The sequence below is a fragment of the Colias croceus genome, chromosome 16, assembly GCF_905220415.1.
Source record: "Colias croceus chromosome 16, ilColCroc2.1".
In the NCBI taxonomy this organism is placed as follows: Eukaryota; Metazoa; Arthropoda; class Insecta; order Lepidoptera; family Pieridae; genus Colias; species Colias croceus.
Genome location: NC_059552.1, coordinates 4,798,605 through 4,820,333, shown reverse-complemented (window position 1 = coordinate 4,820,333; position 21,729 = coordinate 4,798,605). Strand labels below are relative to the sequence as shown.

Genomic DNA, 21,729 nt, shown 5'->3' with positions numbered 1-21,729 from the left:
ATTAAATTGAGGAAATAAACGATCACATAAAAGTAAAAATAAAATAAAATAAATGCCACACACAAATACCTTTTCACATGATAGGTATAATATGAAATTATTTCAATGCTTCAAAATTTTGTTTGTAATTTATACACTTTTAAGCGCCTAGAAGTTCGGGAATGATTGAAAACAAATAATAATTGTGTTCTGTGGAAAAAATAAATATTATTTAATAATTATAAGGGATAGGTAAGTAAGTACTTATTTAATTTATTATGTACCTTTTAGTAAAGTTAGCCATAAAGCCAGTATAATAAAATCAGTGATGGGGGAGCTACTAGCCTAAAAAATAGAACTCCATCCTATTAAAAACTGTCTCGGCTTGTCAACTAGTTTACTAGCTTAGGGTGTATTCAGAAAGAAAGCTTGAAACTTATAAGCGCTTATCGGTGCTCGTCAATGCTGGTTTTGACAAGCTGGTTTGAGCATTGACAAGCGCCGATAAGCGCTTATAAGTTTCAAGCTTTCTTTCTGAATACGCCCTTAGAAATGAAGCTAGTTTTGACTACCTACACGAAGCCATGTACTATATTGCTAGCTTACTGACACTAGTTTGATATTTTAGCTTGAAAAACTAGCCTCGTGTATTCCAGGCATTAATGTTTCGTTTAATAAGTAGAGTGTGGACTCGCATTGATAGCCATATTTTTATTTTTATTCAGAACAGAATACTTCGTGTCTTAAAATCCTATGTGTTACATTTTATTTAAATTCAATAAGACTGTCAAGGCGTTGGTGGTGTAATGGTCAGCATAGTTGCCTTCCAAGCAGTTGATCCGGGTTCGATTCCCGGCCAACGCACACTTTTGTTCAAATTACACAATCGTGATAATTTTTTTTTATTGTCTTGATTACTTAATATAATTTTTATTAATATAAACAAAAAAAAACCAAGTACACAAAAATAAATTTTAAAGGTATATTTCTTGCATTAAACTTCAATGTATCAACTACTAAATAGGTATTATATCCAACATTTAGGTATATCGAGCGATTTGTAATCATAAAATATGGACCTGCAATAAAGTACATAAATTCTATTCTCACGCTGCCTGCACATAAACAATGCAATCTACATAATTATTTCTGAGGTATCATTATATTATGTAGGAATATCTGAGGGGTAGCTAATTGGTCGCTAGCCGCAAATTTAAATCTTATTTGAATCAATTCTTTTTTTTTATACTGTCAAGAGAATTGAAGAAAAAGGTGTCTATTATTCACCTTTTCAATCCCGAGTTTGCAAGCGTCAAATAATTTATGGAAATGTGCTGATAACTCAAATGAGAGGCTTTATATTTATCGGGTAAGAAAGCAGGATTAAAATAAAAATTTAACTTTGTAACCTCTTAAATTTTAGAAATGAAGTTTTCTTCCAAAAGAAGAGCGTGTGTGCCGAACACTCGTGACTTACTCCATGACGTGTCGGTATTGCCATGACGTGATCTAGAAATTTTACTCTCAACGCGCCTATTAAAGAAGTTTCACTTCAAAAACTGTAATATAAACTATTGATACTTTAATCATAGATATTAATTAAATGAATACTATTCTAGTTAAAACAACAAGTTAATGCGCTCAAACGCCCTTCAAAAGGAACAATATAAAAATAAAGTATTAAGTTCTTACAGAAGATTATTGTCCTTGATGTAAAAACACGATATTGTAATTTTAATTTTAAAATAATTAAGTAAAAGTTGATTAACCTATCAATGGAACAAGGTGACCAGGAAAAATCAACACATTTTAATACAATAAAACCTTTTTAGCATTCATTATGTCCGATATGAAGATCTTTAAATTATTATTAGATATAATTTATTCCCAGTGGTTAAGTAGGTACATACTTACATACTATAGGTTGTTTACAATAAGAAGAATCTTTTTATCCCTTCCAAAAGATTTGCGTAGGTCGGTAGGTACGAATAAAAATTTATCAGTAAAACTTATCTGGATCTCTAGCTACCTGCTACACTCTACGTTGCGTAAAAAGAGTCAAATATAATTATAATGTTTCACAATCAAGGCTGAAAATGATTCCAAGACATCAAATTATGTAAGTAAATATATACAAAACATAACATTACTCTTCAGACACACTCATAATGTTCTCAGTTGTGTAATATGTGCTTCAGGTAAGTGGAAAGTAGTGTAAAGCTGTTCAAACATTATAACTCGAGGTAGGTCACAACTTTGAATCACTAACTGCGGATTTTGTAACTTCTTTTCTACATATTATGTAGGTACTTCTTTCTTACGTTTCTAAATACAGGGTTACTTGTAAAACACCAGCAACCTCGCAGGACAAGATAGCTAACATCATAAGTAATATTTGTACTACGACTTTTGATAATTAGTTAGATTTGATTTTCATACAAAAATAAATATTAATTTAATTTTCCGTTTGAATATAATAAACTCTACGCGCATTAATGAATAGAACATAGACTTACAAATAATAGGAGAGTACAATAAAATCTTAAAAAATAATTTATTGCGTTATTCCAAAAGTCGTAGATCACTTATGATGTTCGCTATCTTGTCCTGCGAGGTTGCCGGTGTTTTACAAATAACCCTGTTTATTATGCTTACAGTATACTTACCTATAATAATGTTGCATGTAATATTGGATAAAGAAATCAGAAATGTATAAAGTAAGTACGTATAGATCGTAGGTATAGTAACCGCATACGCATTCAGGGTAGTGATTTTTTTAAAGATTTTAGCAACTATTATTTTCGTTAATATTTTAAATTATAATGTCAAAATTTACAAATCAATCGGTCATGATATGAAATAATTGCATTTCAATGCTTGCAAGCTTTTTTCTGCGATTGTTAATTGAGCGCCTGCCACCTGGCGGCCAGAACGATCTATTCGGAATTTCAGTTACTACCTACTTTACTAAACTATGTATTATAAAATTAATTATATTACATACTCTACGTCTAATTGAAAGAAAAATAAACGCTGAATAAACTAATCGATTGATTGTAGTATCCGTTTCATTGGTGAAGAGTTATTTATTTATTTTTGCATCCTCTTTATTCTAATTCGTCTATTGCAAATGCAAATGTACATTTTGATGACTATGCAAGGAAAAATAATTTATTTCTGTGTTTCAGATAATTACCGATGGCACAATACTGAGGAAATTCAAGGAAAACAACAAACAGACCGCTAAACTATTTATTATATTACAATAACAATAATTTACAAAAAATATAATATAAAATTATAAACATGAGTCTTAACATAGCTTAATACCTATTATGTATTTTCTAGATTTAATCTAGGTCTTTTACAAGTGGCAAGTACAAAGATTTAAATTGTAATATATTTTTATATATTTTTTACAATAACATTCACAGTTTAACACAGCCTTTATATTTACTCACACCAAAGCATTATATCGTTTTTACTATAATACAATAATTATTTATTTTCATTTAGTTTTTTTAATTAAATGGTTTATTACATTGCAGATTAGTGATTACACTAGGGATTACAATCGCGATTTATACCTACATAATAATATCATCACCACAGTATTACAATATAGGAAATAATATTGTAATACTATGTCATCACGCATCACATTATAAGGCTAGTTGCAGAGCTTGACCGACCATCAGTGCGTACGTCAGTCGCGCTTGTCATATGTATGGAAATTCATAAAACCGTTCATAGCTAGACCGACCATACGCACGCGTATTGTCATGCGCATTAGTGTCATAGTCATACAATTGTTGATGCGTATCGTCAGGACCGACGGTACGCTCTGACGGTCGGTCAAGCTCTGCAACCAGCCTTAATCACGCAAATGCCTATCAAACATTTTAATTTTATTTTTTCTGTATGAGGACGCTTACATTTACGCCTTACGGCGCTTACATAGCTAAGACGCTAACAAGTACCAACAAATATAAGTATATTACAGTAGTAAAACTGTAATATACTTTTAAAAAAATAGGAAATGGGTAACCATTTCCTATTTTTTTTTTTTCAAATTACTGTTAAAAACCTGAATGTGTTATGTGCTTTATTTTCCTAGGTGAAAACTAAGTGAACAAGTAAACTAATAAAAAAATGCTTTCTTTCTTTTAATTCCTTCCTTCTTTCTTTTTATTTTTATAAAGATAAGTATTAAATATTGCAATTTATAAATAGTAAAAAAAAGAAATAAATAGACCATTGGGCGAGAATCGGACCTGCGTTCTACGCCTTACCGAAGTGAAATCTTCCGAATATTTAATTAATATTAATTTAAACACTCACGTGGAGTAAAAAGTAAAATTCGGTAAAGTTTGGAGTACCTATATATTATATTGCACAAAGTATGTTTCCATACTTATTCTTTATAATAATTCAAATTACTTACGTCAAATACCTTTAAAAAAGTGAGCATATAAATTATGTATTTCTCTTGCTTTTTGTTTGTTGACCTACTTATATAAATGCAAAATGTACCTATGTAGCATTAAACTTTTTCATGATGAATCTTATCATAGTATATTCTATGAATAAAGTTGACCAAAGAAGTTATATTAAGTATAATATTATATGAGTTGATAAGTTATGAGTGTAAATGAGTTTATAAGCAAAGCAATACATTCTTAATTTTTAAAGTACATTATATCCCCAAAAAAACTAGTTGTTTGTAAAGTAGGTTTACGATCAAGATGTTTACGTGATAACATAATGCAGTGGTAGCGCTCGAGATGAGACGGGAGATCGGTCCGTCTCTCTCTCGTTATACCTGCGATCGCGCTCGTGAGGTTTTGGTGTGACACAAGTTTCTGAACATGTCACCCGACTAAAACGATTTTAAAGACGTTATCACGTCAATAATCCAAATTGTGATTTATTCATTACTATGAAAATAGGGTAAATGCAGGAAACATGACATTATTTGTATTGAGAATGGATTTAAATGCAATTTATATTTTTTACTTATAATTATTTTCTATAGAACCCTCCTAAATTTTCTAGGACTTATGTAATTATGTACACAGGAATAATTACAATTGTTCTATTGTATGTGTGTCGGAACAAAGCTGGTTATCACATTGCCAAACTAAAGACAGATCTAATTCAAAACAATATCACATTAATATCGGCCTTGTTAAAAAATCTATTTGACATCAACTAAAGTTACATTATTATTGCATAACTATCTTCCGCCCGCGACTCCGTCCGCGCGGAAAAATTAAGAAAAATTAAGATTTATTTTTTCTACGTATTTTTTCAGGATAAAAAGTATCCCATTTTATGCCCAGGGTAATAAGGTATAGTTATACCAAGTTTCATCGAAATTGAACCGTTAGTTTTCACTTGATGCCTGAACATACAGACAGACAGACAGACAAAAAATTTTTTAATCACATATTTGGGTTTGGTATCGATACAGTAACACCCCCTGCTATTTATTTTTTCAATATTTTCAATTTAAAGAATTGACCCTTCTACAGATTTATTAGACTTTGGAGAAAATATTTAAAAATATCATTCCGACTCTACGATTTATATTGGCATTCGTCTTGAAGGAACAGCATAGGTAATAATTATAAATTTAAGACGTAATATAACTTGGACAATAACAGTACTAATTTATTTTTATGGTTTTATCACTACCTGAAAACCCTGTTTACCTTAGTCCCAAGTGCTAATTATATTTCTAAATAATTTTTACATATTTTTTTACGAATTTCTAAAAGCAATTATTGTAATTATTTAAAATGAAAACAGATCTATGCAAGGAGACCTATTTTTGAAATCTAGTCAATAGCTAAAGACCTGAATGAAGGCACAGGTGCAATATTATTATTACTTGACTTATTTTTCTTCTCAGTTGGTATTGCTCTCCATAATGTGTCGTCCATTAGCTCTTTCCTAGAAAAATAATCATTTTTTTAGTATTAATGGTTCTATAATATGGGAACATAGCTGAAGTTTTCAATCGCCAAAAATATATTCCTATTAATTATATTTTATCTTAAAATGTACTTGATATTCTGGATCGATTAAAATATAATAAATAGTTCCGTCGAATATTACTAACTTTTTTGAAATAATATATGGGAGTAGTGAAAAAGAGAGCTGTGTTCATTTTTAGAACGCGGCTGTTATAAAAACTTCCACTTATGAATAAATAATATTATTTTGGATGGAAACTAACTAACTCGGCAAACTTCACTCTGTCGACATTTGCTAAGATCATTTCATACTATTTATCGCTGCTAGACGGTTTTTAGAACTATTCTATTTACATGACATTTTTTAACTATTGTCCTATATGCAGGCATTTCTCCTTACCTCTATCCTGCTTATCATTCAGTTTCAGAATGATGTAAATATTATGAAACGCCATAAATAATTATTACTTTTCTTTTAAATTACCCATAAAGAAAAACTTCCCAATTCTTTCAATATTTTTTTCACAAAAAACCAAGTCTAAATACCTTTTGCTCATAATAACAGCGACGATATCCTTATTCTGCTCCGCCATTGATGGTCGAGTGCCGCCATAGTCCGCCGGCAAGTCCGCCTTGTCGATAAAATTGAACAGCGTTTGGGAATTCGGAGGGTGGAAATGTATCTAGAAATAAATAAATTATATGAATAATTAGGTAATCATAAGTAAGTATATAGGGACTAAAAATCTAAAAATAAAGCACCCCTATATAAAAACAAAATTTCGAACATAATATGCAAGTCGGACTCGAGTTACTACCCTTAGTATGTATAAACTTCGAATTATAAAAAGAAATAAAATTAAATATAGAATTCGCTTTAGTCATAAGAGTAAGTATTATATATTACATAGTATACAGTATATTTATATTTCTTACCAATTCAGTGATTTCCTTCTTCATAAACGGTTTCAGGAGTCCAAATATTTTATCGATTGTCGACGGCGCATTTATTAAATGCACTTGCTTTAGTCTTATCGGCATTGCATCCTAAAATATCAAATAATTACAATAAAATTTATTTTAGATAAGTATACAAAAATATATATTTCAATAGTACTAGTTTACAAATCAACAACAATTTTCAGAGAAACACAAGATCCATTTGGTCAAATAATGGATAGAAAAAAAAAAAAACTGACAATTAAATACAATCTAGAACTTTAAATTACATATTTAAAGTTTACTCACCTCTTGATATTTGGACAATTTCTTCGCCACGGAAATATTGAATTTGGTCAAAAACTTCAAGCTGAGGTCCTTCACATCTAGTATGACTATATCTGCGTCAGGGAATTCGGAGTTATGAAGAAAGTATGCGTCTGAAGCCAGGAAGAAATACCTAGCGTCCTTCACGTAGTCGTAGATCTCTAAGCCTGGGTCGTTTAATTGCCACATCCAAATGTATTGCTTATTCGCTGCTTCGATCTGCGCTAGATTACTGAAATGATTTATGGTTTTTTTTTTAGTTTTTTGTTAATTAAAATATATTTTATGCGTTAGAGTACCAGTAATTAGCATAAAATAGATTTTGTATAAAATATAGTCTGGATATCGTAGTATTGCACGCCTCATAAGCGAAGCGTTGAGGTGGGTACTACTGTCACTTCGCGCAAAACATCTGATTTTTCAAACTTAAAATGTCTTTATGTATCATACATTGCACTTGTAAGATAATACATACACACACATATTAAGAAAAAACACTATTTTTAACGTTCATGATATTTTTGATGTCATTTTTGTTATTTAAACTAGTTAAAAAACAGTTTAAAAAAGTTCTGTCTTGGACGTCCGTGTGTCTGTATGTGCGGATCCTTTTTCTTGTTAACACGATAGCGACCGAAATACTTTACTAATCGAGTCTTTTTTTTTCTCTTACGCTTGAGTATGCTCAGGAATAGAACCCTTTCATTTTTCAGGGTCTGATTCGATGTGGTTTAATTGTTATTAAATAAACAAAAAAAATATCGACTTTTTTTTTTATAGTGTACTCAATATTCACCATTATAAACTCGATTCTTTATACTATAAGCCAAGGTTTAAAAAAATAAGTTGGTAGTCAGTCCCTTAAACCTGCGCAGTTTCACATCTAGGTGGGGCCACAAGAAAAATAGCTCAATTATTACGGTACCGCTTTCTTTACTTTTCCAAATGTTTTATTTTATTTCATTTTTATATTTATAGTCACGTACTCTTTATAAATAATCAATTTTATTGTAAAGGATGAGATTATGAGGCGTGCACTTTTGGATTTTCCAAACTATTTTTATTTTTTACACGATTTCATGTTGATAATGAAAAAATTCAAACAGTCACTTTAGACTTATCTACCACGAGAGCTAGTTTATTATTGAATGTGTACATCTACATTGCATTACAAGACAATATAAAAAAAAAAATCCCTTATAAATTCCCTTCTCAAAAAAAAATAAACTTATGACTTACAAAATACATAAAATGGTCCTTAATTCCTGTCTTAAGCTTAGAAACAAACTTACACAATACTCATAGTTTTCTGTATCTCCGCTGACATGGGGTCCCGATTGTTCAGTAAGTCGGCGCAGCTCAGTCGAATGTTCAGGAACGACTCTACCGCCGCCTTCGCTTTGTCCACATCGTAGTAACAGCTGTGCACGAAACGTAGTAGCATTTTGTCCTCTGTAAATGTTAATTTTTATTAAAAAAAAAAGTTTTAGAAAATAAATCCAATGTAGTTAGGTCGGTTTTTTTTTTCTTTTGCATTTGGTATTTTATATACAATAAGTGACACATGTGTGAAATTATATAAACGACTACTAATGTAATGTTGTGTATGTTCTTTAATTATTATTAGGTCTTGGATGAATTGAGGTTAGTTGTGGTATGGATAAGGTACAATGGATTGGCCACAAGTTTAGAAGAGAAATCAATGATATTTCAAGGCAAGTTTTGGACTGGAGGTACCTAGGTGTAGTGACAGGGGTCAAGTTAATCGGAAAATCATGAGGCGAGATAAAAAGGGTAACTTACAATACGAAAAATTTAAGAAATTATACTACTTAACTAATAACTATTAATTTTCTTTTTACCTTTACCTACTTACCTATTGATTATAAATATACTTAGAGCATTAAACCAATATACGATTGCATTAATATGCAGCTTTATTTAACGCGTTATTCATTGTGAGACTTCCCTCCAAATATGTAATACCAAAATTATTAACCGATTAACCTTCGCAATGAATTAGAATCAACGAGGAAACGCGTTAAATTAAAAAAAAATACTAGACTAACGATCAAGGATTTGCTGATAATATCACTTTATATCTCATTAGTCCGACATTTATTTCCTATTCATTAACGTAAATTCGTCATTCTATTAAATTCACGCCATGATTCTATAATATTTGAAACTAGCGGTCCGCCCCGGCTTCACCCGTGGTACATATTCACGTTTTCTCTACATAAGAACCATCCTCGAACTTCAAGGAATATTATAAAAAAAGAATTAACGAAATCGGTTAAGCCGTTCTCAAGTTATGCGCTTACCAACACATTTTGGGATTCATTTTTATATTATAGATATCTAAAATTAGACTACACAATTACACATACATAATATATAGGTACCTTAACCTCTTAGAATTATCCGCGGACCGCGAGACAGATCGCCGGCAATTAGAGCAATTGTAATAATTATTATTGCATTACAGACAACCTTCTGAATCACACACGATGTGTTAAGGAGATAACATGGGTTTAAGAATTACGTTCTAACTAGAGAAAAAAAATAAAACTATTTAAATATGGGATAACGCTATATGATCTACTTATATTATCAACGCGTTAGTTTGAGAGATATGGATGGTTGTTACTCTTTTACGCAAAAATAGCTGATCGGATCTGTATGAAATTTGGTACAGAGATAGATAATAGTGTGGATTAGCACATAGGCTTTCATTTATTGATCAAAATAGGAACATGCAAATCCCTTTTTACCTGATCGAGATGCAAACGTACAAACAATATAATGATAAACAAAATGACCGTTCATATATACTTAGATATAATATGAATAGGATTCATAATCTTCGATAGATTATATGCAATACAACGATAAAGGTTTCAAATAACATCTGAGTTTCAAGGTAGAGCGCGCACAATGCGCGCACGCCTCACCGCAGTGGTAAACTTTCGTTTATGAACTCTGTTTATAAACTACCTTTTTATCCTACTGATATAATTATAAATGCGAAAATTTTTGAGTATGGATGGATGTTTCTTACTCTTTCAGGTAAATACTACTACTGGACCGATTACGATGTTATGTTATGTAGATAGCTGAAGACCTAGATGGCATAGGCTATTTATCCCGAAAACGCTTCAGGAATTTGAACTACGCGAGTTTTTCTTTGAAAACGCGAGCGAAGCCGCGAAATCTAGTTTGCCTATATATTTCTAAAATCTAATCTTACATCAGCTAGTCTATGATGAACTTGACCAATTTACGAATGAATTCATGTCTGAATTCATGGAAGCGCCTGGGCTTCCCAATGACTTCGCCTTTGCCCAGTTTTGGACACGACAGGCTAATACAATACAATACTTATTTAATATTATTCTATATGAAAATAGTCTTATCTTTTACATCAATTAATAATAATAATAGTCGTTGGAAAATTTTATATTTGTAATTGATGCAATTCTGTTTATCGTTCCATTACATAAACAGATAAAGCATTTTGGAAAATCGATGATTATAATTAAAACAGATTAGCTATAAATCAAGACCCCATTAATAATAAAGGCTTATTGTTATCTTATCCCGTATCATTTAATAAAATAAGTCTGTAGTTTCTAATAAAAAAAAAACTATACTAATATTATAAAGCTGAAGAGTTTGTTTGTATGTTGGAACGCGCTGAACTCAGGAACTAGTAGGAGTTCGATTTGATAAATTCTTCCGGTGTTAGATAGCCCATTTATCCAGGAAGGCTATAGGCTACATATCATCACGCTAGGAACAACAGGAGCGGAGCACTGCGGGTAAAATCGCGGGAAACAGCTAGTAATCAAATATAATTCTTGATTCTGTATTAGTATGATGGCAACTTTTTTAGAATCGCGAGGGCAGGTCGGCTGTTTACAATAAAATGTTGATAGCCTTGACTTCTTTCATGGTCGAAATCAACTTCCTAGCTATTTTGCTATTCAATTTAAAATATCCTATAAGTAGTATTATTATGGTCATATTTTCGAACTAAAAAGGTTTTTGTAATTTCCTAACTAACAGATTTTAATAAAATATATTTGGGTTATTATATGGAAAGTAAATTATAATAATTATTTAAATTATCTACCTAACTGTACCGTGTGCTTTTTACCGTAGTAAATGTAAATTCTGAGGTAAGATTATGATATAGGTACCTACTCGACTCTATATAGTTAGCTAGCAACTAGTTATTCTGTGATATAGGTAGTATGGTCGAAAGCTATTTGTATGTGAAATAATTATAATAGATTATCTTTAATATATATAAATCTCGTGTCACAATGTTTGTCCTCAATGGACTCCTAAACCACGTAACCCATTATAATAAAATTCGCACACCATGTACAGTTCGATCCAACTTGAGAGATAGGATAGTTTAAATCTCAAATCGTTTTAGGGAAAGCGGGCGAAGCCGCGGGCGATAAGCTAGTATATTATATTATAATATTTGATCCGTTATATTATATTTTGTATTGTATAAATTTTGGGCCAATGCAAAAAAATAAAAAACATGTTCTTTATGCATATATGTTTTTACATATTATGTACTTACTTGTTGACATCCTCCTTCTGCATAATATTTGGAGCCATTTATATATTATTTTTATGTTGCTTATACAAATTTTATTGTATATTATTTAAATAAATAAATAAAAAAATGTTTTATATTGAGCAAAAAATTAAATCAATACAAATAATATTATGGAAGCTTTAAGATTCTATCTACCTTTGCATATTTATATTATATTTAGAGGACAGCTGATCATTAAAAATATACTTTTATGACAAAAAATGTTTATTACAACCATATAAAATATGAGCAATTTGCACCTTCTGAATTGCGGATTTAATATAAGAGTGACAATGTGTTGATAAACAATAATGCAGGATTATACTTTTTTGCATTGCTTTAAGTATTAAAAATTTTTACAAAAAAATAACTAATTTCGGTGTTATTAATAACACGTATGTATTTGATTTATCGCAAACATACTATATATAAATAGATTTATAAACAAACCTGAACCGTCAGAAAGTTCAAAGATGTGCATTGTGCATGAAAAAAGTCACATGAAGCGATTATTGGGTCGCTTAGGTACCCTATTTGCAAGTACACCTGTATGATATGTAGCTTCTAGGTCTATATAATCTATTGATATTGCGTCAATGTTTAATAAAGCGCATATATTATTATATATTACTAGCTAAGCTAACACCGAAATAATTTTTCAAATCGGTCCAGTAGTTCCCGAGATTAGCGCGTTCAAACAAACAAACAAACTCTTGAGCTTTATAATATTAATATAGACTAAAGAATTATAGATGTATGAGTACAAGCTGCACTTCGTGGTTTCGTCCGCGAGCATAATCAAGTGAACGAGTTACAAGCACATCCATCCTCACAAACTTTCGCATTTATAATATTAGTAGTACTTGTATACGTAGTATATTATTATTATTAGTCTGTGGTAGTACTTATCTTCATTTTTAAGCGAACGTGAAGTTTACAAAGCTTTATGAATATTATGTAGAAGCGTGTTTTTGCTAGTTTGTTTATTAGAATATAACTTTATTGTAACAAATGTTTGACTCATAAGAGGTGCTAATTTATTGATTGTATAGGCTTTGCGAGGAATGTTTGAAAATAAGTTTTCTAAATGTTAAAAATAGTTTATTACCTATATTTTTCGGTAGGTGCGGCTGCTGGTTCAACCAGCTTCTCATCTCATCGATGTACTTCGACGATTCTTCCAGTGCTTTGTTCTCCGACATTTTTTATTCTGTAAAAATAAATGTTTTTGTTATCAGTAAGCTCTTCATATTGCTTTGAAATACAAATAGAAGCGGATTAAAATCTATACATACATAATAATAAATCTGTAGAAGGGTCTATTCTGTACATTGAAAATATTGAAAAAATAAATAGCAGAGGGTGTTCCTGGATCGATACCAAACCCAAATATGTGATTAAAAAATTTTTTGTCTGTCTGTCTGTCTGTCCATCTGTCTGTCTGTATGTGAAGACATCACGTGAAAACTAACGGTTCGATTTCAATGAAACCTGGTATAAAATTTATACCTTATTATCCTGGGCATAAAATAGGATACTTTTTATCCCGGAAAAATACGTAGAAAAAAAATTAATTTAATAAATTAAAATTAAGTTTTCGCGTTGTATTGAAATCCACTGTAACAAAAAATATATGTAAAATTGTGAAAAAAGACATAGTTCACTAATGTTTGTTACTTTTAATTGTATCTATAATATACTACATTCTAATTAGGTTGTCTTTTAATTTAAATACTTTTACGTGAAGGTTTAATAAAAATAGAATGAGCATTGAAAGAATATGAAGCCGCTTTATTTTATTTAAAGTATGTGGATATTGTTCATTAATATGAAGCCATAAGGAAGCAAATCTTTTACGATTTAATACCCAATAATACACGATTGCACATTATTTTTACTAAGTATAAATTGCATTATAGATAGCGCACGTTGATTGCAGCGTTGGGCCGGTTGCAGAGCTTCACCGACCATCAGTGCGTACTGCGTACGTCAGTCGCGCTTGTCATATGTATGGAAATTCATAAAACCGTTCATAGCTAGACCGACCATACGCACTCGTATTTCCATACATATTATGACAAGCGCGAATGACGTAGGTACGCACTGATGGTCGGTGAAGCTCTGCAACCGGCCTAAGTGAATTTACGTAAAATTATATCTATGCCTATCAATAGTTTGTGCAACGACAGTTTTTCGTAATAACCATGCACCATGTAATCTATACTAGTAATATTATAAAGCTGAAGGGTTTGTTTGTTTGAACGCGCCAATCTCAGGAACTACTGATCCGATTTGAAAAATTATTTCGGCGTTAGATAGCCCATTTATCGAGGAAGGCTATAGGGCTATAATATATCATCACACTAAGGGCTGATTTTTCAATCCTTAGTTAAATCTTATCCGTCCAATAAAGTATTACACAATAATATACAGATAAAGTGGGCAAGTAACACATTTTTTTAAAAGGGAAGCACTTTGTATAGGAATTAAAGTATTGTAAATTTAAGTATTAAAAAAAAATACAATTTTTTTTAACTTGACCTTTATCATTTCAATTCATTTTATCTAACTAAATAGACGGCATAACAAAGTGTTATCTCTAGCGAATCATAACCGTGGCCACATCATGTTTCGCGATTAGTATATTTTTTCGTCGATTATACATTCAATTAGGTTTGATAAATAACAGGTTTAAACAGTGAATTCTTTTTTCTAGTATTTGTTTTTGCAGGAATTTTAATAGTTTAATTTTTAGGAAACTTCACAACATTTTTCTATCGAGACAAATTTTTTCAATCGTGTTTCGGTTCCCAAACTTCACTAGACAAACTCTTCAATTAAATAAATCCATAAATAAAAAAATCAAATTGGTAGTTTTTGAAGAAAAAAATCAATTCTCCGTGAGCTCGAAACGTCTGTTTTGGGTCTCATTTCACCTTAGATATTCACTAGATATTATCCAGCGTAGGTATGTATTATAAGTTCATGGGTACAATTATATCTGTACGAATTACTTATTGATATTAATTACCTACATCATGCAGCTTATTGTATCTCCGATCGTCATTTGTTATTCTTATCACAAACGATTAGCCACCTATAAATCACTAATAATGCAATCGTATCTAATGACTGAGGTACATAATAACATCTTATTTTTATAATTTATCTTACAATATTGCATTTATTGATTATATGTTGCATTTATTGTTTAAATTTTTTGGTATTTTATTATTATTTTTTATTATTATATGTACATAACTACATATATTGGCACAAATTGGTGTACCGGACATCTCTACTCATACAATATTCAACATACGTTTTTCTATAAATATAAGCATTAAAAATAATTCAATTTTTATTATTATAAGGTGACAAAGCCATTTATTTACTTATTTACAATAAAAAATAATAGGTACAATTCGGGACTAGGTCGTTTCAATCTTATCTCTTTAGCGGTCTAGTGTGTCATTATAATCATGTAATGTCATACACACTACACAGTCTATATCTACAGTAAACAAGACATCTCATTTGGTAAACTGTTTTAAATCTTATCTACTATTTGGTAATGGTTATAGCTTTAGTGGTGTAGATATCCCTAATGAACTTTGCAACTAATTAGACTTCGACGTATATCTTTATCAAAACCCATCATCAATCCTCATACCTACTTCTTTTTATCTATAAGTATACACTTTTCTGTCGTTGTTATTTTAATCAATTGAAACATGTGTTATTAAAATACCTACTGCGGTAGTGGAAATTTTCAGATTGTATAATTATTATTATCCGACGGTTATGTCATGAAAAAACAACTCGAAAGTTGGTCAGTAATCTTATCTTTTAGTACACATAGGATTCTCACGATGTGCAAAGATCTGGGTAAATATAGCACAAAATGTAACCAAGGTTTAATATTTTAACTTCATATATTTATATCTAACTAGCTGCCCCAACAGACGTTGTTCCACCCCGTTGCCCCTTTTTTGTACCTATGTTTTCCACATTAGAACCTTCCTTGTTCCTTCGAAAACGGCTATATAAATTCGGCCATTTTTTTTAACAAACACGCGAACAATATTGCCGAATAATTTATCGAGCCGTAATCGAATTTTTCGATTAGCAACACATAAGACGAATCCTTTTAATTATAAAGACAATATATTATTATGTACTTATAACTAAACAAAAGAGGAGAGACAACTGTAGCACGTGATTAAAATAACGATAGTTAAGTTGGATACATTTGCACAGTATTACAATATGTTTCGTATATTATATTACATTACAGTATATTTTTTAACATTTTTTGCAAGTACGCCTGCACCGGTTATAGATATTGTAATTACCTACCTAGTTAGATTAAATTACTGATGTCTAAAATATTATAATATTTTTATCATTATGATGGCTGGTTAATTCATCGTATCTATTTAAAAAAGGTTCGTCGTAACGGTTAAAAAATCAAGAGAAAATACTCTAAAAGAACTTCCGTCTTTTTAAAAAGTCAGTCAGGTAAAGTATGACCCATAAGTACCTTGGTCCCAAATTTACGTACTCAAAAATTTTGAACCGCTTAATCCGGTTTGGAAGACTGGTTTTATGACCACTGCATCAATTACAATGAAAAAATGTACCTAATCTACACAACATTACTACATTACATTCACTCTATATTTCCAGTAAGTGCATTTATTTAGTCAAAAAATAAAAATATTGTAAACATTTGATTCAGCAGATTAAAAAACAAAAAACAAATACAGTATTCAATAAAGATTTCAAATTGTAGAGTTTTGCGTGGGAATCTTACTACGTATGTTGGAAGTTTCTCACATTTTTTTTATTTTGCTATTTTAATACAATAATTGTTGCTGCAGTTAGAGGTGGGTAAATATTGGTCCATTGTAATATACAACCTATTTCTATTCAACTAGTAGGTACCTATAAATAATAACAATGTCGCTGTCATTATGGGATATAATAATTATGTACCTACTAGGTTTATGTAGTAAGTACTTTTAATAGAGGTATTTATAACTTGTTTTTATAATCTATACTCATAAAGGTAGGTACCATGTATTTAACCTCAGACCATAAGTGTACAATTATGAATTGCATGTCACAATAATAAGAGAAAAAATATTCATTTTCTAAGATTCAAGACGCAGTTGTATTTTGATGACGTTAAAAATATATTTCCTGTTACAAAACATTATTAAACGCGCACGAGAAAAAAAGTACCAAAAAATGTCATCATAATCGCTCTATTATTAAACCATAAACTAATACATTACTTGATGACTTCCTCATTTTCAATGCATGGTTAAATTTATTTATAATGGTTGTTACATTACAGATATCTAACAATACCTAGGTACTTCCTACGTTTCTCGTATAATAGCATTATTCTAATAAGACTCCACATCCCACATTTTTTACTCTAAAATAACTTATCTGATTTATAAAAAAATATTTAGCAGTCTATAGTTACATAGCTTAATAATTTAATGCATTTCCCGTTTAAATTAACAGATGAAAACAACTCACTTAACAATCGAAGTACTTTGATCAAAACTGAGCACTGAAATATATCTATCACACACGTTTGAAGGCTAGCGCCTATTGACGATAACTGGTGGATTGGACCTTGCTAGTTGGTGGCACTGACGTAACAGCTCTTAAGTGTCGCCTGCGCGGGCGCAGATCTATACACTCTTGTGTCTTGGATCAATTTATCAATACTATGCCCTAGTGCCGGTCACTCACATTCGTGAATTATGCGAATGTATGTACGCAAGGGTAAATGTGATTCCGGGGGCTGAGGCATTAAATAATTTTGACTACCTATTTATTTTTTATTTATTTTTGTCGGCAATAACTTCTAGTGGTGACCAAAGTATATTTTTGTTAGCTGATGCTCATGTAGATGTAAGATGATAAAAAGACACATAGTCGTAACTAAAGTTGCTAAAGTAGTAACTGAACTAATAATTAATTAAACACTTTGTAGTAGGTATTCGGCTATTCGCTATTGTTTTACGGAATCATCGGAACATCTGACTACTGTTAATGACTATCCTTATCGTTATAGTAGAGACTAATTATTATAATATACTTACTGGATTACCTAGAGATCAGTGGCATATATTTTAGAATTAACTTTTGAATTTCGTGCAAAGCAATTCAATTATTATCAAGTAGGTACCTATGTATTACATGGCGTTACTCATGAAAGATCTGCAATATGTCAAGCGTCATTGCAATACTCAAAGAAAGACGTCTTCGCTGGTTGGGCCATGTGCATCAAATGGAACCCACACGACTGCCTCGACAGGTGCTGTCCAGAAAACTTGCCATTGGAAAAAGGCGTATTGGCCAACCGCTGTTACGATTAAAAGACTGCGTAAAGCGAGATATGCAGTCATTCAACTTGGACGTATCCAAATGGCAAGAGTACGCGAGCATTCGTGAGAGATGGCGCTCGCAATTACGGGAAGTGTGCAGAAACCACGATCAGGACTGGGTATTGGGATTGGGATTGAAGACAAAAACGAACCGCCCAAACACAACTACCCGTCTCCGCTCAACTCCCTGGAGAACAATTCCCAAATGTGGGCTACATAGCCATCATAAGTAGTGCAGTAGATAAAGACTCCTTATGACTACGATAATCGTCTGAAATAGACGTAAATGGCCAATGATTGATTGATGACTAAACTATGTATTTTATTTAATTATCTTCGACTGATTTTCTAATGAGCGATATTATAAACTTAAGCGATATAGTACTGTATACAGTAAGAATAGTTTAATAATATCCCATTGAGCCCCAAGCGGCCCGATCGGTCATCGACACAATAGATTTTCTATTGTGTCTGTGATTCCGGGGCCTGAGTTAATATAGATAAAAATCGAAGAAAAATGTAAAATAAACCATGACAATCTGACCAGTGACCAAGTATGGCTTATTCTTTGCATCTAGATAGACCGCTGCGGTTGAAACTTTGTCTACGAGTTAGCACTAAGCTTATTGGCTATTGCTTTTTGAGCGACGATCGCAGAATTATAGTCTTATACGCCTGCAATTTGACAGAAAACGATTCAACAGTAATAGTTAATTTATCGTCGATATAATATTTTCTTCAGCTGAGCAACATATATTTTTCAAGTGAGGCAAAATCTTGCCTAGTTAAAACCTCCTTCTTTTTTTGAAGTCGGTTCAAAAACATCGCAATAGATTTGTACAGTAGATAGTTAATCATGGACACTACCCCGTTTTTATGCGCATTCGGAGTTAGGCCGTGTTTCCACCTGCAAGTATACTCGCGGAAGTCTTGCATGAGTTACTTGTAATATCTTTTACATGTCCTGCAATTTATTGCCGCAATAAATGTCATGCGAGAAGCTCGCGGATCATACTATCGCAACTTATCGCGGAGGTGTATCTTGCGAGTGTCGGGATAGGAATTACAGTCACAATTTTTCTATTCCATTCTGTGAAATAATGCCGTCAAGATACGCACGTGTAGCAGCTGCGTTAAAAATTTTATTGTTGAAAAAGAAGAAAAGATCAATTTGGGTTCGAGATTGGAAATCTAGTGCCTCCTCCACACTACTCGCGAAGTTCCTCGGCGAAGTACTCTGCCGAAGTTGACTGAAGTCCGCGGTGCTACACTACACACTCGTTCAACTTCGCGAGGAGCGCATACGTTCATATTGAACGAACTTCAGGTAACTTTGTGCCCTTCGAACTTCAGGTAACTTTGTGCCCTTTGACTCGGGCGCAAAAACCGACAACAAACGGAAGTCGGCCGAGGCGAGGTAAAGTTGAACGAAGTAACCTGAAGTGCCTCTCTACATTATTCTATTCGTCTTACGTCTAACCTCGTTCAACTTCGCGAGTAATGTGGAGGAGGCATAGGAGACGTGAAGCTGGTGCTTACTATAATTTATTACGCGAAATACAACTGGAAGATGGTCAACAATATTTCAATTTTATTCGTATGACCGCAGTTGATTTAGAAGTGTTATAAAAATGTTGGTAAAAGTTGGTCACGTTACAAAAAAAACAAGACGCACATTTCAGAGATTCGACAACCCCAGTTGGATTTATAAATATCATCTTGCCCACTTCCACTCTTTTTTATTTTTAATTTTTTTTAATTCATTCTGCCACTGACTCCTTAAATTATGATGTTTTCTTACATTTCATTCTCAGGTATATATAATTCTTGTGCGATAGAATTAAGTACAGAGATTTTTTTAATTCGGTTTTTATAATCCGCATGCCGGTTGTCTCACAAACAAAGATTACACTCATAAAATACTATTAACTTGATAGTTTCCGCACGAGACCATTCACGACTTTGTCGTCGACTCTTTATTTTCAAATAAACAAAACCAAAAGCCGTGCGGGCGATACTTGCAGGCTGCAACTTGCTGCGAGATATACAGAATTAGACCGATAAGCGGCGAAATCTGTCGGTATCCTAAGCTCAAAGGAGGTTTAAATTTTTCATACGCTGAATACGTAAAAAATACTCATAAAATTCCAGACGCAATTGTGTACACAGTACAGTTGTACACCCCTAACAACTAACAAGCAACCCGTTCAATTTTGCCACCCACACATGAGCTATCGTTTAAGATTATGTTTTCACAGACAAAATGCTCACATTAGCGAAGAGGTATATTCCAGCTTTGCGAAGCTAGAGAAGAAAACATTGATTATAAGGAAAAAATTACAAAAAAAAATTTGGCAATATGCAAAACTTCGCACTTAGTATACCAAAAGTGGGACATCTTGTACCTATATTGTGAAAAAAATAAAAATTTTGTATTGCTTTGTTTAATACTACAAAAGACGTTCGAGGTATTTTGCTGTTATTTGGAAAAAATGCAATACGTTTTATATCTACATATTATAATGATTTAAACAATTAAGAATTTAACAAGCCGAGAATTAATGAAAGTGACAACATTTAATTTAAGTTAACATTATAACTAATTACTTTTTACACAACATACCTACCTAAATGATGACATTATTATTAATAAAATTAAATAAAAACTTTGAAATAAAAAGTATATCACCTATTTGACTGCATTTTCATAATAATATTATGCTTATCTTAACCTAGGTATAACATAAGCAAAGATAATTTCTGAACCTTGATGTTAGTACAAATAAAATAATAATCTTATTGAACATGAAACAAATACCTATGGTAACAATAAAATTTAATTCATCAATTAGGTACAAATAGTTGAGAAATTAATTGTGAATTATAAATATTTACCAATGGATATAATATGTAGTGCTTTCATTTAAATGAAACCACTGAAAGACAAAGGAAAACTCTTACCTCCGCTTATGACTTGATATCTCATTACAGATTATGCTTCTTGCTGTATACATTAAATAGTTACTCAGTAGTTCCTATTATTTTTGAGATTATTTTAATATGTTTTAATTTTGCCGCGCTTAGTTCATATGAAGCGCACTTTAAATGAAAACCAAACCATACGAAGAAAAAAATAAAAGATGTCACTTGTCATTAAGAATTAATAAACCGAGCGGTAAAGGCAGGTAGCTATCAAAATTTATTCGGTAATTGAAGAAAAACTAGGGAGTAAAAATTGAAAATGTATATTTTCAAGGTCTAAGTTCTCTGCAAGGTTCTCTGACATCTTTAATTTGATTTGACAGTTGACACATTGATTAAATGTCAAACCTTAGTGTGCACACAAAATCACAAACACCACAGAAACCACATTGCTAAGGAAACAACCAGAATTAGTATCGTAAAATATGTGTTTTTTGCAATATAAATAATAATAAATATATAGTAGTAAATTAACATTACAATAAATCAATAAAAA

At 31.5% G+C, this 21,729-nt stretch overlaps 1 protein-coding gene and 1 non-coding gene across 3 annotated transcripts; one reads left to right on the top strand and one right to left on the bottom strand.

Moving 5' to 3' along the window:
• The first annotated feature begins 771 nt into the window (after window positions 1–771).
• On the top strand, window positions 772–843 carry Trnag-ucc. Its single transcript has one exon. It is a non-coding gene; the product is annotated as a tRNA-Gly (tRNA).
• Window positions 844–4,429: 3,586 nt separating this feature from the next.
• LOC123698451 (alpha-tocopherol transfer protein-like) lies at window positions 4,430–21,513 on the bottom strand. Of its 2 annotated transcripts, none has more exons than XM_045645077.1 (7): window positions 21,213–21,513; window positions 12,950–13,051; window positions 8,516–8,675; window positions 7,206–7,455; window positions 6,894–7,004; window positions 6,504–6,640; window positions 4,430–5,934 (listed from the first exon to the last, which is right to left on the bottom strand). In XM_045645077.1, the coding sequence occupies exons 2-7, from the start codon at window positions 13,041–13,043 to the stop codon at window positions 5,820–5,822; spliced, it is 867 nt and encodes a 288-aa protein (XP_045501033.1). In that variant the 5' UTR covers window positions 13,044–13,051; window positions 21,213–21,513; the 3' UTR covers window positions 4,430–5,819. The 2 variants fall into 2 exon arrangements, with proteins under 2 accessions (XP_045501033.1, XP_045501032.1); XM_045645076.1 differs by lacking the exon at window positions 21,213–21,513 and adding an exon at window positions 17,395–17,531.
• Window positions 21,514–21,729: the final 216 nt, after the last annotated feature.

Coding starts and splice junctions, on each gene's coding strand:
- LOC123698451 (XM_045645077.1), bottom strand. CDS start 13,043: ATGTCGGAGAACAAAGCACTGGAAGAATCGTCGAAGTACATCGATGAG. Junction 7,456..8,515: donor CAGAAAACTATGAGTATTGT/GTAAGTTTGTTT, acceptor AAATCATTTCAG/TAATCTAGCGCAGATCGAAG. Junction 6,641..6,893: donor AGAAGGAAATCACTGAATTG/GTAAGAAATATA, acceptor ATTTATTTCTAG/ATACATTTCCACCCTCCGAA.